At 39.1% G+C, this 25,523-nt stretch overlaps 1 protein-coding gene across 3 annotated transcripts in view; it reads right to left on the bottom strand.

The window, feature by feature from the left end:
* MYO5B (myosin VB) overlaps positions 1 to 25,523 on the bottom strand; it is a 251,727-nt gene that overhangs the window by 159,658 nt on the left and 66,546 nt on the right. For all 3 annotated transcript variants that reach the window (XM_063295830.1, XM_063295833.1, XM_063295832.1), the window contains exons 2-4: positions 14,441 to 14,551; positions 7,341 to 7,512; positions 5,754 to 5,898 (exon numbers count right to left, since the gene is read on the bottom strand). In XM_063295830.1, coding sequence (XP_063151900.1) covers positions 5,754 to 5,898; positions 7,341 to 7,512; positions 14,441 to 14,551 — 428 coding nt within the window. The remainder of the gene's footprint in view (positions 1 to 5,753; positions 5,899 to 7,340; positions 7,513 to 14,440; positions 14,552 to 25,523) is intronic.

Raw genomic sequence — 25,523 nt, 5'->3', positions numbered from 1 at the left:
CATCCAGGTCACGTGTACCCTTGGATTACACAGCCCATACATTTATATATAACCAGAAGCACTACAAATAGTTTCAAAGTCTCATGAGTGTTAGCTATAGCTTCCCAAACCTCCTTTTGCAATCACTGCATTTAAGAGAAGAGCACACCAGGATCACAGGATGATGCAACCTGCATGTCTGAAATAATCCTTGGGAAAAGCAGAGTGTGCTTGGAATATGTTCTCAGAATCAGAAAAGTCTGGCAATGTAGGGGAGAGATAGGTGTATTTCTTCAACACCATCTGAAGCCCTTAAGAAACTGGCATGGCTGCACACTTTAAGTAACAGCCAACATTCATATTATTTTAAGGATTCTAAAATATAAATAGAGAGAGAGAGAGAGAGAGGCATGCTCACTCCTTCCTGGTCTTTCTGCTCACTTAAAGAACCTAAAAAGTTTAAAAAGAATATAATTCAAGACACAAATTAAAATTAACACTGACACAGTACTAACTTAAGAATTAAAAGCTGGTGGAAGAGGTATGCTTTTACAGATTTGCTAAATACAAAGGTAGGGGGATATCATGCAGAACGAGACCCTCTTCTGCATTCCAGAAAGAGCAGTCTCTGATGATAGGGCATCTTCAAAAGGCCTTTCCTAGTTAAATACAAGGTGTTACAGGATGCAAAGGAAGAGGAGGATTGGGTTTACCTGATTTGAAATTGTATTTTGCAGCTTGCAGCTTGGTTTGGATGAAAGAGTGTTGAGAAATAGGAGGCTTTTGGCGTTAAAAGGACATGACCTGAGATTTGGGCGGCATGGGTATCTGTGGTACAACAAAGTCAAGGTTAATGTGGATTTTAAAAATCTTTATGTTAGATGTGCCATACTGATAATATGGAATAGATACAAATCCAGGTTGTGCCTGAAAGCACCTTTGTGGCTCTCAGCACAAGAAGCATTTTATAGGTGAGAAGTAATAGGCAAACACAAATGTCTAACTTATCGTGAGATACTAGAATTTTGTCAAGGGAAATACAAAATAAAACCAAGAGAAGAACTGGTGGCAGAGGGACATAGTTGCTAATGGTTTTCTTATTAACCGTTATTGAAAGATTTAAAGTAGAGAAAAGAGCTTATGCTTTTGAACTTTATAAGACTGAGTTTGAAATGGAATTGATTCAAATGATGAACGTGTAATCATTTGATTCAAATTGATGAACGTATAAATGTATAAACTTCTACTGAAATTTGAAACAGAAGAACAGGTGAAAGAATGTATGACAAAGTGGGCTAAAAATTTTGGTTATAATATACAGATGGAACAATGGGAAAATATGTGGTTGAAAGGACTGACATTTACATTATGTTATAATCTTAAAGAGAGTTTTTATAAAATGATGTACCATTGGTATATATCACAAAGAAATTGTCTAGGATGTATAAAGGCACTTCAAATTCATGTTGGAAATGTGAACAACAAGAAGGGACATTTTATCATGCTTGGTGGACATGTAAAAAAGCTTTTAAAAATTGAATTCAAATACACACACTGATTCAGAGGATTTTAGAGATTAATATACAATTGAGACCAGAGTTCTTTCTTTTGGGACTGATGGACAAACAGTTGGAAAAAAGGCATGGAATGTTGTTTTTGTATAACTGTAAAGATTATTGTATGCACAAAAATGGAAAGATTCAGCAATACCTACAATAGAGGAATGGTTGGTGAAGATGATGGAATTTGCTGAGATGGCCAAATTGACTTCTTTGATTAGAGAAAAGACAATATCTACGTTTATTGCTGACTGGAAACCCCTTATGGACTTTTTGCAGAAAATACAAAACAAATGAACTTATAATTTATGGTTTTTACTATTAGACCGGATAGATTATAGAGAGACATGTTGCAACTTTAGAGAAAGAGGTAAATTTATAATTGTACTTATAACTGCTGTAAAGAAGATCGGAAGCCTTCTTTATATCTTTTTTCTTTCTTTTTTCTTTTTCTTTTCTTTTTTCCTTTCTTGCACTTTTAGCTTTCTCTTGGATTTCTTTTTCTTTTTTCTTTCTTACCTTATATTAGTTTGTATTAGTTTTTAACTTCCTTTTAAAAACTTTTAATAATTTTTTTAAAAAACAGGCCTCTCCTGTAGACAGGTTTGCAATGGGAAAAATCATCCCATGGTTAGATAAAGATCTGAAAAATCCAGATGTGCCCTCATGTCTATCCTCATGTCACTGGTGTGCCTCTTGTAGCTCTTGAACCCCAGGGGGAAAAATCAACCCCCCCTCAAATGTTGCCCATCCCTATTCCTCCAAGGAAACAGGGAAACCAACCAGTCATTATTAGATATGATATGATATGATATGATATGATATATGATATGATATGATATATGTTTGGTTTTCTGTCCTGTTTCACCATCCTTCGTTCTTTTTATTTGCAATCTGTTTACAGATTGTGGAGTTTGCTGTTGGCTCTGTTGTGCTCAAGGAAGTTCAGAGTATTTAACAAAGACCACCAAGAAATTATTTCAATACTGCAGGGTGAAACAAGATGAGTGAAACGTTATGCTGCTCTCCTAAGCGACACCTGACAACATTCAAAACATGCACAAGGAACAAACAGCATATTATGGAAGGGTAAGAGAGCCTCTGTGCCCATTTTTTTTAAAGCAGCAAAAAGAGATTGGAGGATAGTTCTAAATGAAGAAGCCTTAAGGAGAGAAGGAGGGAATTCTTAGCCCTCTTCCTGCAAACAACCTCTGTGCACAATTTTATCCTAGAAGGAGCTTTATCTACAACAAGGGTCAAGCTGCATTTTGAACTATACCAAGAAAAAAAAATGCTTATCGTTTTCCTTACATTCAACAGTGGCAACAAGCCAAAAGGGCCACAAATCATGCAGAACTAAGAAATTCAGATTGAGGAGTAACTAGAGAATATTCAAGTTGCTTGTCATCCTGCTCCTAGATGTAATTTTATTGACTTAATTGTATCTGTGTAGTAATCTGAATCAGTACCATTGCACAGAAGGAGGACACTTCAACCTTCCCTTCCTCTCCTTTGTTAAAAAAATAAATTATCACCTTGTACAGAAATACAGGTTTCTTTTAAATCGCTGATGGCATCAACACTTTTAATGAGCTATATGCCTGTGCTGAGTGAGTGAATTTGTTTTAAAACAAGGCAGATGGAAGAATACTTTGGAATCTCCTTCTTCCCATCAACATGAGCTTACAACTAGTAAGTCAAATCACATTTGGCATATTGTACAAGTATCTAGGAGCACCAAACTAAAAGCTTGCTTCAGCAAAATTCTGGAATCAACAGAAGGTTTCAAAGGTCACAAACCAACCAAGGTTTCCTGAATCCTCCATTTGGTATAAAGAAGCCTTAAAAGAGCCATGCTGGATTCTTTAAGAAGCTTCATGGAATTGAAGGGGATTTTCTTCAACCAAGGATTTGTTTTTGTAGTCTCTAGATTACAAAACAGATTAGAAGAATGGTTTTGCATAGGAAGAAGCAATGCTTCTCCTCTCACAGAATGGCATCCTCTAGCATGCTGGCTGAGGAATTCTGGGAGTTGAAGTTCACACATCTTAAAGTTGCCAAGAATGAGAACCATTGCTCTAGGATTTCATTCCAGGAATGATTCTTATACCCATCCTTTCTTCCCTCCCATAGAGGAGAATTATCTTTTCTAATTATGGTTAGCACTTGGTACAAATAGTTTTTTTTTAAATTCTCACCCAATTTGTATGCAAATAAATTGAATGGGGAATATTTTTTAAGGGGAAAAACAAAGCAATGCTTCAAGAATTGCCCAAGGGCAAAAGTAACAACAGAAGCACTGCTGAAGACCTCTCTTAAGTCAGGTCATGAAGTCTTCCCTTGGATTTAGAGGGCAGCTTAAGATCACTGAAATGAATTGATGCAGTGACAGATGGGACATTCATACATGATGTAGGTCAGTTCATCACAAAAGAAATGCAAGAACACTACATTCCTCGCATGAGGATTTTTGCCAACATTATCTTCTAAAGCAAGCTATTTCTATTCAAAAGCAAATTTTCTTTCAACACAGAATCATAGAATGGCGCAGTTGGAAGAGAGCACAAGCTCTCAGCAGTTGTGCAGGAAAACCAGTTAAACCATCCTTAAGAGGCAGCTGTCCAACCTCTTCTTAAAACCTTCCAGAGATGGAAAACCCACCCCTTGCAGGAAAACGGTTTCAATGAGAAACTTTGTAGTGTCTGATGCACCCTCTGTCAGCCTTGCGAGGTAGACCAGAAAGGAAGCATGGCCAGATGTGCTAATTCTACTTTATTGTAAGGTTACATTAACAGAAGCTTGCAAGTCTGAAAGTACATCTCTCCCCGCTCACCTTTACAGCCCAAGAAACTAGAGAGGGTCCCTTCTGAGCTGCTTGCCCTGCCCGCATTCCCGCTGCGAGCTAAGTTGCCTTTTATCAGACTGTTCCCTTGGCTTCATCTCTTCTCCCTGTCTCCCAAGGTCATTCCCACATACCATTACATCCTCATTCTCTGCCACTACCAGGAATGCTTAAAAGAAGATCACTCAAGAGGAGGAATGGATAACATTTTGGAATTAAAAAGAAAATGACTTCAGATCCAACTGCTGATGCTATAATTGTGTTTTAAAAGGATTCTGTGTTTTGAACCTACCCGCTCCAAATTCTACAATTTAGAATTTACAATTTAGCAAATTTATATTGCCACTTACCTACCAAAAAGAACTCTGGGCAGTAAACAACAACAACAACACCCCACAGTACAATAAAACAAATATTTAAAACAATAAACCACACTGAGGCTCTGATAAAAACTCGCTTCCATCCATCAACCATCCCATGCCAGTTCCATCAACATCCTGGCCCCAGACATCTCAAAGACATCCTGCACAGACTTCTCAAAGGTTTGCATCATGTTGTTCCACTTGCAAGTGTTTTGGAAAGAATATGAAACATGGCATGCAGAAGGATGGAAAAGCACAAATCTGAATGTTGAAATGCTAGAGGCAGCTGGGTGGAATGGATGGGAAACAAGTAGAACCAAGTGCCTGAAATGCCAAAGTGTGACACCTGCTAACTGGGAAAGGGAAGGTGTTCCTGCTTCTGGGGTTTATAGTAAACCTATCCAGATAAGCATATTTGAGTAACCCTGCAAGAAGCCTCCAACATCTCCCTTGCCCCAGGTCTCCCCAGAAACCTGGACAAGATTAAACCAGAGACAACTTTGAGCAACCCCAGCTTTTACGAAGCGTTTTTACTTCAACAGAGTTGAATATGGGGACCAAGCAAACCAGCAATCTAAGTAGAAAATGACATCTCCATCATTTACTGTGGTCAAGGCCTCCAATGAGGCCTCAAGGGATGATGGGAGTTGAACACATCTGGAGAGCATCAGATTGAGAAAAACCGCTTTAAGGAAATGATCCTCACACTGCTTGACACAACACAACAAATGCATTCTCACATTTCTACTTGTTAAACCATGTGGACCAGAGTATAGATTAAAAAATAATTAAAAACAGAAATTAAATGGAGCTTCTTGGGGTTCTTTGCAAATTGCTGAATTCTGCATTCAATGGCACCCTATTTTCCCTTGACACAATGACAGTCATGAAGATTTCCAGAAGCCTGATCGTAGTTTATCTCCTGAATTTGAACCTCCTTGTTATTTGTGGTAATATCAGTCTCAATTTGAATGTGTGTATTGGTAGAAGGGAAGTAAGTTTTGCACTCACCTGGCCATTTGCTTATATGCTTCTTCTGCAACTGCAAAAATATGAGGATCCATATCTCCCATGTTTTGGCCGCTGTATGCATAGATGACATCTTGTCCATAGATTGGCAACTGTTCGTAAGGATTAATGGCAACAAGCACAATACCTTAAAAGCAATGAGAATGCAAACAGTTAAAATTATATGGAGAGAAACATGCACAGATACAAAAATAGAGAGGCACAAACACAAGCAGAATAGTTTGAATATGAGTCATTGGTTACTTCATAGTGTAAACTGGCCTATTTACTGTGTGTCAATTTACTAGCCCATTTTAGCCTAATAAATAAATAAATACATACACACACACAGACACACACACTCACCCCCTACTGATGACTGCATTTTTTGTTTTTTTATGTTCACCGTGCTGGAGGGCTAATTTGTATATAAACTAATAACACAGACTGTTTCTTCAACATATTTTTCTTTTTCTTTCTCTGTGTTTCGTAGCATCTTTTACCATTATTTTCAGTGCAGCTTTGTGAGGGTACAAGGACCAACGGATGTTTCCTAACCAAAACTCAAAAACCTGATAAACACATTTTATAAGGGGTTTCAAACTTTCTTCTTGGGGGCATGGCAAGGAATAATTATCTACTACAGCAAACAACTGTCAGCCCAGTAGGACATAATTTTATTTAGAGCCTTTTGTTTTTAGGGGAAAATGCTCTCTAGGTGATCTGCAAAATAAAATTTTGTAAAACAGGGTAAGATCCAGAGCTCCTTTTAGAGTTTTGATATCTGAGTTGTAATCAAAGGCGTCTATCTGCTGAACACAAATTAAGATGTTGGACTGGCACAGGGGAGGCCCAGGTTCTGGTCCCCCCCCCAGCCATGAAAGCTTCCTGGGTGACTTAGGACCAATCCTTCTCCCTCACACCAAGACCCAGCACAGTACAGTGGTGAAGGTGTTGGGGGAAGTCCCCTTAGCAAACTGAAAAGGGTAATTCCAGAAAGGTTCAGCAGGAAGAATTCTAATGCATGACATTGGATGTACCCCCTACTAAAACACTGATTCCCCATTTTTGATCTGTTTGTTCCATCAAAAGGTTTCTATAGTTCTGAGGATATCTACAGTATAAGAAATATATCACCACACCTTTAGCCTTACATTGCTACTCTTATGAAAATAATCCAGATTGTTCTATAACAACAGTCCATGATATGAACTGTATTTTCGGTGTCCAAGTAGAATTCAAGGTCAAAGTCCAGGTGCAGCTTCAATCACACCATTGTGGCCGCCATCTTGACTTTTTGACCATATCCGTTGGACACTCCTGCTGCAAACTATGATGTAATTTACTTGATTTATATCCCATGCTTCTACTTTGGCTAGTAGTCAAGGATAGATAACAAAATTTTAAAAACAAAAACAGTATATAGTGAGAAAAGGACAGACATTAAAGGGAACAATAAAAAATCAGGCCCTAAGCAATTCAAGGAATTCTGGCCTACTATCAAGTAGGAAAACAGCTGCAACATCTTCTGCCCCATTTCACACTCTTGCCATCGTTCTTTCCAAAAATGATGCAAATGGCAATGCTCACCACAATAGGTATAGATGTGATTTGATTCCAAAAAGCGGACTTTTAAGTTATGCAAGACTGCCGGTTCATGGAGGTAACTTAAAGCTGTCAGGTCATTTTCTCCAACCAAAATATCTGGATTACGCAAAAAAGGAAACTTGTTCTCTTTAAGATCAACAGGATATTCCAGGATCTGAAATGATAAAAGGAAAACAGTCATGTATCAAAGCCTATGTACTTACCTGGGACATTTTCATATTTCCATAACCCAACAAAAGTAATGTTTTAGGACATAAAAAAAGCAGGAAAACCAAATGAGGGGTGGCCACATTCACAAAACAGAATCTCAAGGGGAAAACAGTTGCATAAAATAGGGTGAGTAACAATTGGTTGAATTAAAAAGCTTTCCTCATATGATCAATTAATTTATCTTCAAAGGAAATAAAAGCATCACCACAAGAAAATACCTACTATATGGTCTTTGTTTTTACAGCAATGTGTTTAATTTGCATAAAAACAGAGTTGCTTTCAGCTGATCACAAGATTTTTAATAGCTACCTGACTAAGCCTTGATGCCCCAGTTGTCTGTAAGGATGGGATAAATCCATAGGTAGAACTCTATATATATGATATGCGTATACAAACAGTTCACCCATTTTTTAATAAGTGAGGTTTATGCTATAGTTTGGTGTAGTGGTTAAGGCGTCAGGTTAGAAAGCAGGAGATCATGAGTTCTAGTCCCACCCTGGGCACAAAGCCAGCTGGGTAACCTTGGGCCAGTCACTCTCTCCTAACCTCTAGGAAGGAGGCAATGGCAAACCACTTCTGAAAAACCTGGCCAAGAAAACTGCAGGGACCTGTCCAGGCAGTCTCCGAGAATGGGAAACAAAAGAACGGATTAAAAAAAAAATGCTACATACGGAACAGAGGCTACATTTCCTTCACCCACCTCACCCCTTCCGGACCATGGGACAAAAAAGTTTGCAAGGAAGCTAAATGAACTTTTGCCTTTGGGTAACCTGAGACCCCAATAAATCCAGCTCCCAGAGCGCACACACAACCATACCTTCACTCAGACACAGTCTGAATACACACCTCCCCTTCAGAACTCAAAGTTAAACCCGTGCAGCCTTGGTAACGAAGGCAGACGAGAACCGATCCATCCCACACATTTTTCTGGAGTCCTTATTTTCAGCGAAGCAGAAACTATAATTACGTGAGGGGGAAAACTAGTCCTCCCTTCAAGTAAAGCTACTATTCATGAGTGTGTGTTTGAGTGAAAGAGAGAATGCATGTCTGTGTGTAGAAAAAAATCTGCTTGCCCATCTGAACAAGAAAGCAAGAGATATATTGCTTTGGAGTCATGCTGAGGAACAGCTGATCTTTTTTTGTTAATTCATTGTAAATGAAATAAATAGGTAGGATTTGCCATGACGAAGAAGTAAGCCAAACATCAAGAAGCAAAAGACTAGTGGGAGAAGCTTAAGAGTTGGAAGGGATGCTGAGGTCAGGGTTTTTCAAAGTAAGGGCTTGAATGGGTTTTGCCAGACAAATTTTTTTCAGGCGGGCGGAACCTCTCTGCAAGGGACGAAGAAGGAAAAAAATCTCTGCAAGGAACTAAGGGCTTCTGAAGCCCCCACCTACTTTTCAAGACTGATGGAATTTTAAATGAGTTTTTCTTTAAGTGCCTTATTTATTTCCTTAAATAAATGCAGGGATTTTTTTAAAAAAAAGACATTTATTCCTTTAAGTCATTCAAAATAATGCTTACTCCAGCCATATGCTGACCCCCCTGAAAACAGTTCAGTTCTTTTTAATTCTCTGGACAGAGAAATTGTCTCAGTAGGTGGCAGCACCTAGCTGACCTCGTCTTGAGTCTACCCTGGTTACAACTTGGATGGGAGACCACCAGGAAATCTGTGCCAGCCAACCACTTTATACTGTTGCCAAGAAAAATATAAGGACACATCCATGTGCATATCAATTTCCAGGTGTCAAACTTGACTTACTTTTTTCATACAGTTACCAAAGAGCATCAGGCTGGCCATGGCTAGTAATGACAACCTTCAGCCATGCTAATGGGGAATCTGAGGAGTTGCAGTCTCAATATTTGGGTGGGTGCCAGGCTGGGGAAGGCTGTTGGCATCAACGTGCTTTAATGTTCTTTGGCACATTTGTTTCTGTTCTGACTATCTCTGCTCATGTGTCCCGCCTCGCTCTCGCTGTCTTACATTCATCATACCCAATCTAATAAACGGAAGTGACTCGTCAACTCAGCTGAAAGCAAAATGAAGGGAACTTATCTGACAGAACTAGGGTGAGAAAATAACAACGCTCTAAAAGGCTTGCACCTAGTCCAGCAGTTGATTCCAGCCCAGAAACAGTGATGGCATTCACAGGACACGCACAACTAACCTTGCTGTTCACCTCAGTCAGGGGAAAAACCTGCAACCATCCCACAGACTGTCCATTTATCACCTGAACTGCAGCCCATGCTTTCCCTGCACAATTAGAGACCAGCTACCATAGCAATTTTTGCCCTGTTCAGCACTTTCTAATTGTTACTGCTGTTATAATTGCTGTTAGCCAGGAAACAAACAAACAACTGTGATGGCTCTATTAGTAGTGGACTCACAACGTGGGAAAAAGTGAAAGATTAATCCTTCCCTCCAAGTCCTTTGTGGGGGGAAGGGAAGGGAAGGGAAGGGAAGCTGAACTGCTGTTCCTTCTTCATTTTCCTGGAGGACTAATGGCCACTAAATTCAGAAAATGTCTAAGTTCTACTAACCTACATCACAGCATGGTTACAAACTGATGTTAACACAATTTTCTTTAATTACACTCTGGCCCAATCTTATACAACAATAAGCCATGCTACCATAGGGCTTAGGTCTGTGGATGACTCTCATGTCACCTAAAGCCATAATTTATTTTAATCATGGTTGATGGAATAAACCAAAATGCCAGAGTTCACACATCAACAAAAAAAAATCAAACCAACCGCATTAAGGCTTAGCACAATGGATGAACTCAGCCAATCATTTTCTGTCCTTTTCATTCAGCCCTTTGTATTTATGAATTTGGAGTCAGGGGTTCTACAAACTGGTTTAAGAAACTAATTAGTAACAAGTTGGGGGATGAAGATGGAAAAACTAGTAGATCTAATAACATTCCAGCCTGCACCTCATTATTGTGGTCCTCTACCTGCCCAAATCCTTTGCGGCATAAAGACATCCTGGGAGTAACTTGGTGTTTCCCTGGCTTGTCACTCAGCCTCTGTTCTCCCTTCTGTTGGAGGGAGCTAGCTGCCAGAAGCAACTGGGCAAAATTCATCACAACCCAGAGCCTGTTGCTTTAAATTATGATGCCCCTTCTCTTAAAGTTCCTTAGAAGCAGCATCCTGGGACACTGGCAAAGGTGTTTACAGATAAAAGGAAAACATCTCATGCTGTTTTGTCAATTTAAAGGCACAGCTGTTCAACCGAGACAAAGCCAGAAAGTGTTACCATTGTTTTTACTTGGTGTACTTCAAAAAGGCTTCCCCCCATTTTTTTTTTAAGCAGATGGTGTGTGTTTGTAGATACGTACATATGTATATGCACACACATGCAAAGTTGGGTAAGGCAGACTGATGTGGGTAGTTCTAAAAGTCCAAGAAAAAAAAACGTAAGTCATTGTTACTTCCTAACTTGCATTATTGGACTTCCCCTAATGGCCACCTAAAATATTTTGCTTATTATAATGAATGCATTTTATTCTCAAACCTTGGTGCTAGTTTCTTGTCCACAGTGCCAGTTTAATATTACTTCAGCTATGAACGGGTGTCTGATCTTCACCACAATTCCTCTGTATACTTCAGTCCTACACTAGTTATTTATTACTACAATTTACAGCCCACTTTTCTCCTCAAAGGAAACTGAGGGCAGGTAACGATCTAAAATAAAATACAAATAATTAAAAAGCACTAAGAGATAAAGTTCTTATTCATCCAACTCAAAAGGCCTGGGTCAAGAAACAGATGTTGATCTTCTAAGAGAACAGAAGAAATGAAAGCAAAAAAAAAAAAAATCCTAAAGGAATGAAATCTACAACCTAAGAACAAGATGAGATTTATAAAGATTTGTGACCATTCCCAACTCCTTTATTATAATTCAGCTTATAGCATCTCTTTATGCTGATAAATTGGTCAAGATCATAGACTAGAACAGCTGATCTGTATGAGCCTATTCTTTCAGATTTTCCCGGATTATTTCTAAATTTTCACTTTAAGAAAACCCCTGACTTTCCAGCCTGTTGCTGTTGAATCTCACACAGCTGGGCAAGCAAGCAAGAGCTTCATAGATATCAATAAGGTGCCCTGGCTGGAGTAAATGTTGAATCTCGGAAACTGTAATAAAAATTTCCCAGCCTCCTGTATAGTGACTTAATTAAGGTGGAGTTTCCTTGAATGCTTTGAGATGCTTCTTTCCAAATTTCTCTTCACCTGAGCTGAGATAAGCTGACAACAGACCTGCCTGCTGTCTCTTGCTTTTTATAACTATGATATCTTCTATCCCTTTCCAGCCTCCCCACAATCTGTCACAATTACTACCAGAAACACAAAGAACAGTGTGCAGGGAATATTCTTCACTAACAACAACTAGGATTCTGGACAAGAGGACTAAGTTGATGGCCATGTAATTTTAGGCCTGAGCTTTTTTTTTTTACACAGATTGCTCCAAGGGTCATCCAATTCTAGAGCGCTGGAAAAAGGCCAAATCCAACTCTCTGCTCAGACCAGGAATCCAGACTCATGGATTTCATGGATGATTCACAAAGTAGAGACATCAGCATTTTAATTAGAATTCAGATATCATTTAGCACCAGTTTTCATGAATTAGGGGATGGATGGGAAAAAAATTAGGAAATGCTACTTTTATACATCAAACATTAGGAGTAATTTAATAAAATTAATGAGAAAAAATATAAGTGTATTATTTGACAGACAGACCCATAATTTAGAATTGTTTTCCCTAAATTCATTATTAGTATTGTACATTTATCTTCTAATCTCTCCTAATGGAGCTTGCTAGCTACATGGCATATCCCATTTAACTAAATGGATAAACTTTATTGGTTCAGCCATTTCAATCACTTTCTAAATGTTCAGCCTTTTTTTTTTGAGTGGGTGGTCTAAAATCTCATATCTCACAATCACTGTAATAGCAATTTTAATAAATGTCTTATTTAGCAGCTAGATGCATACAGCATGTTAACAGAATTTGCTTTGTTTCAAAGTCTGAAAGGTGCCTCAGAGTACATGGAGGCAGGCCCCTCTGCACTGCATAAGTCAATTGTGCCTCTCTCAGGACCAAGCCCAACTTGTTTGATCTCTGGGAAAAGACACAGCTGCTTTAATTAGTTCCAGATAGGGATTACCTCTCATGTAGACCTATTTGCCTTTAAATCTGAAGTGCTGCACAGCCCTAATCTGTTCCTTATGCTGGGCAACTGAAAACAGACCATCAAAGAGCTGGGTCCCTGATAAATACAGCTTGACACAAAGTATGCCAAGGTTTCACAACCCTAGGATTCCAAATGATGCCAGCAACAGGGATCCATGACAAATAGCATCAAATCCCACCAGATACGAAGTTTCTGTTTATACTGCCAATCCATTTGTGGCTTGCCTTACATTCATCTGTGGGGAAACCACCCTTGGAGTTCAGGAATTTTAGCATCTAGATCGGTGTTTTTCAAACCTGGCAACTTTAAGATGTGTGGACTCCAACTTCCCATGCTGGCTGGGGAATTCCACATATCTTAAAGTTGCCAGGTTTGAAAAACACCGATCTAGATGTTGGCAATCAGAAAGGGCAGTTTTTATTAGCAGATCAGGTTGCCCAGATCTCTCAAGGTGTGGGCTGTTTTGCCATGGGCAACTCTAAAATTCTCAGCCACACACTTGAATTCCATGGCAATCCATTGTAAAGCAGATTCCTTCACTTAACATGGTAAATACTTGGTGAACTCAGTAAAAATTAACTTGACTGTTTGCCTCTTGCTTGTGTAAACTTTGTGTAACAGCCTTTGGCTACACGCTTAACAAATCTCCACTTGAAACTCCTCTCTTTATTTACTAGTGTCAGCTGGCAGTGGAGGACAGCCTGTTTCTATGGCTTAATTTCAAACGTTCTCTGCAAACAATCAGAAAAGAAAGGAGAGAGGGATTAATAAGCCTAACCGGCTGTCAGTGGGGAAAAAAATGTCCCCCACCACTGCTAGAGGGTATATCAGTCTCTTTAAAGGGTAAAAATTCACAGACTTATGGTCATTTTCTCATCTGCCAATCTTAAAAGGCAGATAACACACTAAACTAGTGTTTCTAGTTTCATGCTGGCTGGGGAATTCTGGGAGTTGAAGTCCACATATCTTAAAGTTGCTGAGGTTGAGAAACACTGAAATAGACACTTACAGGTGTCAGTTATATTTAAACCCAATTATCCAAACCACAGAAGTTGCCAATACAGTGTCCGCCAGGAAATCCATTGAATACTTAATTGATGCAAGCTTGCATCCTCTGCAAATTGTTAAAATGAATTACATTTTAAAATAATTCTCTTAAAGGATGTGACTTGAAAACATTAATGCTAATAATAATAATGGTCACTGAGTATAATAATGAAGTAATATTAATAGTCATAAAATTGAATACATTATATCATGCACCAAATTTCTTTTCCTGCTTGATATAATGAGGGTTTACAAATGAACAATTAGTCTGGCCCTTGGGTTAACACAGCATGTTCAGTGTCACAAGCACTGAATCATACAGTCAAACAAAAGAAATTGTGAGAAAAAAGCTGTAAAAAATAATTATACTGTGGAATTGGGCAATGAATAACACCTGCTCTCCACTTTCCTAAAGACAGGTTATGCACTTTTCTGCACAAAGGGGGTAAAACATGTTTATATCTCCTCCAGGAATCTTTGCCAAAATGAAAGGAAACTACCGAAAATTCAGTGCTGGCTAACCATCAAATTGTTTTCCCAGCCTTCCTTCAAATAACAATTCATAAGACAGGCCTGCAAATAGAGAACCTTACAAAAGAGGAAAAGAAACACACAAGTGGGATGCCTACCGTTTCATCTTCAAGTTTCAGGCACAGAGTTTTATCCCCTTCTTTGTAATCCTTAATGATTTCAGCAGATTTCCAGACTTCTTCTGGGTCAGGAATCCAAACCCTTGTATACTACACCAGGAAAAACAATAAGAAAAAATGTAAAATGTTAAGATGAACACCAGGAAATGAATATGGGTCAAAAAAGCAAGTAATCGTCTACTCCAGAACCCTACCTTTAACGGTGCCCCAGCCGTTTTCCCTATGGGAAAAGGGGACAAAACCAACCCCCACATAAATCACTTAGTATTGTCATTCAAAACATATATTGCTCTCAATGTAGACCCTCTTAGTATTGCCAGGCTATTGATCAGCTCAGTTCAATGCTACATTAGGAAGCTTCCCATCTCTACAAAGAAATGTATAATTAACCTGTGGAATTCACTGCCATAAGACATGGTGATGGCCACTCATTCAGATGGCTTTAAAAGGAATTCAATACATTCACATAGGACAAGCTGTCAAATGCTGTCCTAGGACTTTCCATGCAAGTTGGCTGGGGAATTCTGAGAGCTGAAGTCCACACATCTTAAAGTTGCTGAGGTTGGGAAACAGTTTTATATGCATAAAGTGTTATTATTTTGGATTAGCACAACAGCTGGAGCAGCAGGAATTCTGTGACATTGATCCATCTATCCCGATTTATTGCAAGAAAGCCATTTTAATAAACCAAGTTTAGCGGAAGAGGTGGTGGGAGAGGAGAATTGTAGAAGGATTGTAAAAGATCACAAAGTATCAAGACCTGAAAGATTACGGCATGAACCAGCTGTGGTGGTCCCCGTGGCTATCAACACGCTGGGTGCCATACCACCTTGGACAGCACTTAGAAAATCTGCACATTGACAAAATTTCCATTTCTCAGTTACAAAATCACACTGCTTGGATCCGCATATATACACCACCGATACATTACAACATCCTAGGTTCTTGGGAAGAACTCCATGTGAATGAAAGCCAACACCAGCTAAAGAACTGGCAGCTGTAATTTCACATTGTTGTGTATATTAATAATAATAATGCTCCTGAAAAAAAGAGAGGAAAGAGGGAAAGAATTGAGGAAGAGAACAAAGCTGCTATGGCAACCTGCATCTTGTCTGATGCTCTCAGTGCTTCCAAGCTCTTGAGATGTTATCAATGTTCTTAGTTCTAATTACAAAAGGAAAAATTGCCATGAAAGAATCTTGACATTTACAGCTCACAGTGGGCTCATTTAATTCACACACATAGCAGTTTACCTTCTGTGGCTCCTGACCCAGAATTTAACCCTGGTGGCCATCAGGTTCTGAAAGACTAGGGACAATGAACTTTTAAAATAAATCAACAACAAAGCCAGCAACCTTCTAGCATGAGAGACTGAAAACATAAATCTGACAATAGGCAGGCAACTCATTTTTTTTTCCTGGAACGTGAACAGTTTGGTTTTGGCTTAAAGTGACTTCGGAATCGATCCACTGTGGGTTCATACTACATGCAAACCAGATTATTACACTGATTCACCAAATCATGATTACTTTGGCTATAGGTGAACCCAGTGAAACTGAGATATAATTAGGAAAATCAACTAAGTGAGATCTTGAAAATATTGTCTAGCTGAGGTGTCCGTGGGAAAGAGGAGATGAAAGCAGCCAAGACAGGAGCCATTACTGTATGATCAAATCCAGACCCCTTTTCAACATGTCTTGTGCATGTAAAAGGAGCAGGGCTTTGATTGTGAGATTGTGGTCACCATCTTGACTTTTTTGACACCCACTTACCCACAGATGCCTGTTTCCCAGAAAACCTAAGCGGCTGTGGATAAGAACTTAACAATAATTTTTAAGTTTCATGTAGTATCAATAGGGGCTGGTTCTTATTCACAAGACAGTCCTCAGGGGTTCAGCAGAATGGGTAGAAGGCTTCAAGCTGCGTAGAAAGATGGGGTGTGTGCCCTGGTCCCCCTCCTTCTTCCCCCACCTGCCATGCATTCTGCCAGAGTCTCAAGGAGAGCTGGACCAACAAGAGATCCTGTAGGTTGGGAAAATAGGAGGCAGGGATGTACCCTTGCCCCCAATCTCTACACCAGTGTTTCTCAACCTTGGCAACCTGAAGACGTGTGGACTTCAACTCCCAGAATTCCTCAGCCAGCACGGCTGACTGGGGAATTCTAGGAGTTGGAGTCCACAGGTCTTCAAGTTGCCAAGGTTGAGAAACACTGCTCTACACAGTTGGAAGCCCTTCACATATTCAGCTGAGTGTCTGGAGAAGGCTATAATGAATGCGGAAAGGACAAGGGAGGTGAACTTTTTAAAGAAAAAACACTGTCCATACATAACCTTTCCAGATCTCTTCATCACAGTTGTCAGACACAGGAAATTCATTTCCCTTACAAATCTGTCCAGTATTGATCTGGCACAGCAGAGAGGCATTAAAGCCAAGAAGGAGATTTGAACACAGAACCTTCTCAAAATCACAAGCAAGGTGCACAGATTGGCTTCAGCAGGGAATTCTCTGAGACAAAAAGGCACATGAATTCTTTCACCCATTCACTCCTTCCATCCTGCTCTGGAAAGCACAGCTGAAGAGTTTGCTGTCAGTTCCTACATGTGCTTGATCCTATGCCTGTCCTTAGACTGAGGGTCTGGAAATTGCTGTCACTTTTGGATGCCAAACAATGGTACTCCAGATTTATTTTTTTAAAAAGGTAAGCACACTGCTCCTCCTGGACAAATCCGCCTCCTTCCCTACCCAAGTGAATTTTGCCATCCCTTTTTCCCAGCGTGAAATGGAAGAACAAGGAATAAACAGGAATTTCAGTGTGGCATTTGAAACCAAACAGGGAAGAAAAGAACCCTTTCCTGTACTTCTTCACAGCTGATTTGCAGACTGTTTGTACACCTTGATCTATGCAGAAATAGCCATTAGCAACAGCATCACTAAAACCAGGAATGGATAAGAAAAAACACTGGCTTCACATTTTAATTTATGTGTACAAAGCCTGAAAGCCCCAGGGGCAAATGCCTTCCTGAACCTCTCCAAAGATTCCCATTAAATGAGCATTTTTAATTCCACCAAATGGAAACACTACTGCATAATCATATGGAGTAGAGATATGAACTGTGTTTAATTCATGCTGTTTTACTACGAAACAACCTAATTCTTACTTCCAAAATTATTAAGTGAACTGGAAAGAATATATCCTTTGGGTTTTACATGTCTCTGAACCCTGTGTCTCAGTTCCACAATTCAAAAGTGCAAACAGAAATGAGAATATTAGGAACAATCACACCTACAGGGGATATTGCTTGAGAAGAATGTGTATTTCAGGACAAATGTATAAAAAGGTGCACAATTTTTCACATGTAATATTTCCCTCCAAATTCCCAAAGTGATTCCAAATGAAAACGAAATGAAACAAATTTTATGGTTTCCTTTCTCCAAAGCTAAGAGTCTTGCATTGATATTACAAGACCATTTTTAAAGTCACCAGATTAAAACTGTCCTCTTCTTAATGAAAAACCAAAGAACCTTACAGTTCTTTTGCTAAGATTCTATGATGTTATATTTTAGGAGAAAAGATGAGAAAAGGTTGCGTGAGTTAAGATTGTAGGGATCCTTTATTATTCTAGCTTTAGTGCTAAATATTCTTCTCCGGATGTTTCATGTTCAAATGTTTTTCAAACGCCTAGGAAATCATCCAGCAACTGAAGGGGAACAAAGTTATGTAAAGGGTTCTTTTTAGGTGAAAAGATGGCTAGAAAAACAATATGAAACCTCTTCTATTGTATATTAGCTTGTGCCTTTAAAAGACTTAACACTCTTCAGAATCTCAGAATTTGCTGGGTTCAGCTGTAACACAAATCCTATTTATTTGTCTCCTATAGTTAATCAAGAATTCACCCCATCTTGGTACCTAACTTTGATTAGTTGGTAAAAAAGAAGAATGAAATAACTGTGGACACCAATGAGCCTACAGGTACCTTCCTTGCTGCCTGTGTGCCAGATTTTTAACCCTCCCCAGACTCAGTTTTTTTGCAAGAATGCCTCTTGGCTCTCCAGAGACCGCCCCCAAAACACATTTAGAAAATAAGAGTTGATGGCTCCTGCTTAGTACCTTGGAAGGAGCCTCCTGCCTGGTGAATTTGAACCCTTTACAGCTAAACAGCATATCTCACTCTTGGTCTTCTTTCCCTGACTTCATCTCTATCCAACTTTTATTCACTTTCTTCTCCCCTTTATAACAGGGTTTCTCAACCAGGGTTCCGTGGCACCCTAGGGTTCTGCGAGAGGTCACTACGGGTTCCCTGGGAGATCATGATTTATTTATAAAATTATTTCAAATTCGGGCAACTTCACATTAAAGAGGTAAGTTTCATTCTTTATTTTTCACTTAAGAACACTGTTAATGCCTATATCCAATCCTACCCATGAAATGAAGATCATAATTTTGTGACTTCTGGCCTACATTGAGCCTGAATGTGCAGGGGTTCCCCGAGGCCTGAAAAATATTTCAAGGGTTCCTCCAGGGCCAAAAAGTTGAGAAAGGCTGCTTTATAATGTATCTACTTTCCCTTACTTGTTTTTCCTTCTGTTTTACCGTTTTTTTCTGTTCCTGTTTGAAGGAGGAAAGGCTATGTGTGTTTACACGTAAGCGCATAAATATTTCATATCGCTTTGGGTGAACATGATTTATGCCTCTTGGAGAGAAAGCTGTTACATGTGGAAGGAGTCAATTTTATAAATGTATTAACTTTAATTAACTTTAATTGTTACTAATACAACTAATATTAATTCTTGTCCTGGCCTTGCCCTTTTGAGGGTAGATAGATAAGCACACATTCTGTATGTATACAAGTGTATCATATATACTTATATATATTAGGAAGGAAGAAACCCTCAGGAGTAATTTTAACTGGAGTTAGCAATCCTAACTGATACAGTGGGGAAGATGCATTACACAGGACTAGAGTCTTATTTATAATGTTTCTGTTTTCTCTTTTTTGGCAAAGGGGATGACTCAAATTCAGGGTTATAAACACAATATTATTTATTTTCTGAACAAAATATACAACCTGCCCCAATCCTGGCAGACACTGAGTAGCATATAACATAAGAAATAAAATACACAAGAAGCATACAAAAATAAACTAATTATTCTTCTGTTCTATGCTATATTTGAACCCTCCTTCAGGCTGGGCTGAAGGTACAATGGAATTAAGACTGTTTTAACTAATTTACAAAAAGAGAGGAAGATTTGGACCACTCACATCACTGGTGGGAGAGAATTTCATAAAACTGAGCCTATTACAGAGAAAAAACTTCTTTTCCCCCCTCTTACACTGCAAGGACAGAAGACTCTGAAAAGGCTTTCTCTTGATGATTAGACCAGATGGGCAGATTCAACTCTGACAAGCTAATCCCATTAAAAGAGCTTTGTTCAGATGCCAGGTTGGAAGTGTCAAAATCGTCTAGATGCTCATCTCCTTAAAAAAAAAAGACTTCTACTCTCCATGGATCCAACTCCAACTATTTGTACCATACTTACAACATAAGTAAAGTACCTACAAAATAAGTTGTTGGAGCACTTTATTAAGAATCAGCCTCACTAAAAGATTACTTTGTAGGTTTGCTGAAGTATGCCCACATTAATAAAAGTTTGCACTAACTTCTAGGTAACACAATGTACTATCAGAAATTTGACACAAAAGCAAAACACCGGCTTGAACATTTAACCTGTGCTTCCGTATTAACTATTTTAAATAAGGCAGATGATGCTCCCCACTTTCCAAGTGCAACACTCAAGAGGAATAAGAGACAGAAATATCTAGTGACAAGTTTCTGACACTAAATCCATCTTTAAAGCAGATTTAAATTCCTCTTCAAGAGCTAACAATAAAGGTCAGGGAACGTTGGAGTGGATTGCAAAAATTTCTTCGTCACCCTACAGCCTGGTATCTCAGTTCTCATGCTGGTAAGTGTTAATTCTCAAACAACAAGCTTCAGCACAGCAGTGTGCTAGCAGAAATAAATTAAGCAATTCATTATAGGAATCCATGGAGTCAAAAGCACTCACCTCTGGGGGAGACATCCCACTGTGCCTCTGTTTGATTCAGTTTTCTGACTTGACTTCTTTCCATTAGCCTCCCCAAACTTGGGCAGTTTTGTGATTGGATCTGAATCTCTAATCAAAAGCAGAAATACCATAGAATTGCCATAGAACTGCCCATTTTTTAAGAGGTTGTCAGATCCTTCTGTGTATAAATTATTGGGAACATACTAAATTGCAGTATATCAGTGTCTCCTAATATCTCTTACTCTAACAGGCACTAGTTTTCCAGGGACTCAAGCAGAGAGGAGCCTTTTTCATCAGCCGCTCTCCAGTCCATTTGTGTGTTCGTTTGTTTATGTATTTATTTATATTTCAAATTTCTGTCACCACCCATCTCCCCCCAAAGAGATTCCTCCAGGTGTATTAGAGCAGTGACTCACACACCTGAGATACAAGGACACCCTTCAGAGTATTGATAGTTCTATGGTTGTTTTCCAAATTACTTGGAAGACTCGTATATCATAGTACAGATGGACCGAAAACACCTTGAAAACAATGCAATGGTTACTAGAAGTCAGCATGGATTTGTCAATAATAAACCTTTTCAGACTAAACTTATTTCATTTTCGGTTGGTTAGCTTCCTCAATAGATTGTGGAAATGCTGTGAATATAATATATCTTAATTTGAGTGAAGCATTTGTTAAACAATCCCATGATATTCTCTTAAGTATGAACTGGGTGACCTATCTATTAGTAGATCTATAGCTTTCAGAATTTTCATTAATGATTTGGATGAAGGCTTGGAGGGAATACTTAATAAATTTGTAAATGACACAAAACTGGGGGCAGACGGGTGGATAACTAGTACTCTCAAAGACAGAAACGAAGTTCAAAAACTCCTCAACAGCTTAGAGAAGTGGGCTGAAAATATTAGAATGGAATGTAACAGAGATAAACACAAAGTTCTTGAAAAGGAGAAGAAGAATCCAGTGCTCAGTTATAGCATGGGATATACCTGGCTTGATGATAGCACTTGTGAAAAAGATCTTGAAATAGTAGTTGCTTACAAATTGAATGTGAGTTAGTAGTGTGATATGAATGACAAATATGGCAAGTGCAACTATAGACTGCATCAAAGACTAGACTCACTAGACTCTGAATGATCAGGCATCAGGTCAACCATGATGTCTCGTTCTAGGCATCACTTTTTAAAGATACAGAAAAATTAAAATACATTCATAGACAAGCAAGAAGGATGATCAAACCTTAGAAAACTAAAACTTGTGAAGAAAAGGTAAGAGGATTAGTATATTTAGCCTGGAGAAAAAAATATTGGGGTATCTGGTTATGGTAATATTCTTCATATTCCTGAAGGAGTGTCTTCCTGATGAAGAACACATTCTTAGATGGCCAAGATTTGTTCTCTATAGTTCTAGAAAGCTAGACATGGGATAACTATCTCAAATTACAGAAAGCAAATTCTGATAAATGTGAGAAAAAAAATCCTAAGATTATGAGCAGTTTGATAACGGAGTTAATTACTCAGAGAAGAGGTGAGCTCCTACTCACTGAATGTGTTCAAGCAGAGATGAATAGGGATGCCTTCATTTAGATTCCTGTGTAAGCAAGGAGTTGGACTCTGGATGGCCAAAATGGTCTTATCCAACTCATCAATCTGGTGATTTCTTACACAGTCTAAAATTAATTAAAGTTTTTTGGTTCTACGAGTCTCATTTTTAATTTAGCAACAAAAAGCACTACATTTGCACAACATAAGACATCAAGCTCACTTAATACAATGCACCCGCTCATACCCACTGGCTCTGCTCACAAGGAGATAGGATTAGTGAGTGGCCTGTGGCTTGACAGCTTAGAATCCTTGCAAACGTGGGACTCTAGCGTTGTTTGTCCAGGAGAAATCAAACAACAAAATAATGGGTTGTTTTAGTTTATTAAAGGTGTATATTTGATATTTCTTTGTGGAGGGTGACCAGAGACATCAGCACACCAAGCTAGGTCTGGCTTAGTAACAACCAAGCAGCAATGTTGATGAACCCACTCATGACCAAACCACTGGGATTCTAGTTATCACACAGCCTTGTGACAAGCAAAGAAGCCGAGGGAGAAAAAAATACAAAGGGAGCAAAATATTACAACATACAGGTAGTTCTCACTTAACAACCATTCATTTAGTGATGGTTCAGATTTACGACAGTGCTGAAAAAAACTTGTGAAAGGTCCTTGCGCTTACATCCATCACAGTGTCCCCATGGCCACATGATCACAATCTGGGCACTTGGCAACCAGTTCTCATTTATGAATGTCGCAGTGTCCTGCGGTCATGTGATCGCCATTTTCTACTTTCCCAGCCAGCTTCCGGCAAGTAAAACCAATGGGGAAACCACATGATTCGCTTAACGACCATGTGGTTTACTTAATGACCATGGGGATTCACTTAACAACCGCTGCAAAAAAGGTCGTAAAATTGGGTCAGATCCGCCTTAATGACCACTTCACTTAGCAACCAAAATTCCAGTCCCAATTGTGGTAGTTAAGCGAGGACTACCTGTACAACTTTATTTATTATTTGATTTATAACCCTAATTTGTACAACTCAATGCAGAAAACATAATACTCCTATCTCCTATTTTCCCCATAACAAGCCTGTGAGGTGGGTTGGGCTGAGAGAGAGATACTGGCCCAGAGTCACCCAGCCAGCTTGCATGCTTAAGGGAGGACTAGAATTTATGGTCACCTGGTTTCTGGTCCAGCATATTCACCACTACACCTATATGGTACCAAAGAATTATTCTAAGGAAAGGATTATATACTCATATTTTCAATTAAAAAAACTAGCAGGGAGCTTCAGAATGCACCCCCCCTAAAAATGTGAGATTAATATTAGCTAAAACTAGAAATTTAAGATTTTGGCAAAACTGGCTGTTCACCCAGAGCAAAACGTAACAGCTAGCAAAAAATTCTCACATGGCTTCAAAGATCTAATGGCTATTAAATGGTCTTTTCAGAACTGGGAAAGAGGTCCTGAACTTTTGATCAAGGGATTATCAAGGAAAGAGGCAGCTAGTTCTTCTGCCCAACAAAGGGTGATTCACCAGAGAATGAAGAAATATCTCAGAGATAAATCAGGTTCTAAAAGTGAAACTGTCTAGTCAGTGAGATACCCAGGTTGTTGGTTTCACTGTCAAACTGCTTTTACTGTCAGGAAGTTTTCCGTATCATTCAACCAGAACCTTCCTTCCTGTAACTTAAACCATTTTACGTGCCCTGAATCTTGGAAGAACAGAGAACAGAATATGCTCTTCTGTGTGGCCCTTTGTATTCCTTTAGATATCTGAAGAGAAGTTTCAGTTCTGGCAAATACCTTTTTTTTTAATCACAAGCCAAACCAAGAAAAGAAATGCTTCATATGTCAAAACACATGGAGAAGAAATTGAAGTCATCAACAATTTCATTCTACTCAGATCAACGATCAATGCCAAGGGAAGTAGTAACCAAGAAATCAAATGATGTATCGCACTGGGAATATCTGCCATCAAAGACCTATCTAAAGTTTTCAGAAGTAAAGACATCAGTATAAAAACAAAGGTGCGTCTGACTCACGTCATGCTCTTCTCAATTGCCACATATGCCTGTGAAAGTTGGACATTAAAAAAGGAAGATAGAAGAAGAACTGATGCATTCGAATGGTGGTGTTGGCGAAGATTATTGAAAATACCATGGACTGCCAGAAGGACAAACAAATGCGTTTTAGAAGAAATACAACCAGAATGTTCCCTAGAGGCGGAAATAACTAGGCTTAGACTCTCATACTTTGGGCACATCGTCAGGAAAGACCGATCGCTTGAAAAGGACATCATGTTTGGTAAAGTCGAGGGCCAGCAGAAAAGAGGAAGACCTTCAATGTGATGGATTGATACAATTACCGCAACAATGGATGCAAACATTGGAACAGTCAGGCATATGGTGCAAGACCAAACAGCATTTCGTTCTCTTATACATAGGGTCACCATGAGTCTTAAACAACTCAATGGCAACTAACAACAGCACGTTAAAACACGTCATTAAAGTACAGTACAGGGTAAAAAATGCCCATTTCCTTGACAGGTTTTATGTTCATTACCTATTTCCAGCCTACTTGTTGAAATCACTGTAGCACTGTCAGCCCATTACAAGCACCAAGGCAGATGTTCATGCTGAAACTGAAAAGCAAGTTTCTATCTTAGACAGGCAAAGCACAACCATTTTCCGCTCCTCCAAAGCAGGTCTATACTGCAAGCCTACCAATTTAATACTCAGGATTAGTCTTTTCATTTGCACAATCATCATGAACACACAGAAGAACTGGGATAGTCTAGGCATAGAAAAATAGGTCCTAATGCTGCTTTAACTCTAACTTCCAACACCACTCACCACTGATCAGGCTATCTGGGGCTGTGGGGAGTTGTAATTCAGCCATCTGATCAAAAGCAATCACAGTCAGCTTATCAAGACCTTGTGTTTAGGGAAGAATGTATGGTTTCATGGCAGAGAACATGCTCAAAAGATCCCACAGAATTTTACTGGGTCAACATTTATACTCTATGGATGGATGCATACTTAAAGATACACAGAAAAAGAATCAGGATTCTCGTTTTTATTTGCCAACTATCATGAACCTCAACTTCGACATTTGATTTAGACTCAACAATCAAACCCTCCCCACCCCACACACTCATTTTTGCAGAATTGGCTATTGTACTGCAAGCTGTTTAAAGGAAAGCTGTTACAGGGACCTATGTTTTAGCTCAAAAAAGAAGAAGAAGTAAGAATTGCTAAAGGTAGAAGGGGGCATCACATTTTGCTGCAGACAAGTATACCTACTGATTGAGAAAGCAGACAGGTATGATATAGTGGCTGGGTGATAAACAGCCTGATACATGATCTATTATCAAAACAAGGGGGAGATGGAGACCAGCCTCCTGCCCCAAAGAGAGGGATAACTAGCCCATTCCATTACT

This window comes from Candoia aspera, chromosome 2 (assembly GCF_035149785.1).
Source record: "Candoia aspera isolate rCanAsp1 chromosome 2, rCanAsp1.hap2, whole genome shotgun sequence".
Classification (NCBI taxonomy): Eukaryota; Metazoa; Chordata; class Lepidosauria; order Squamata; family Boidae; genus Candoia; species Candoia aspera.
Note: the sequence above shows the minus strand (reverse complement) of the source record. Positions and strands in the feature narration are given on the sequence as shown.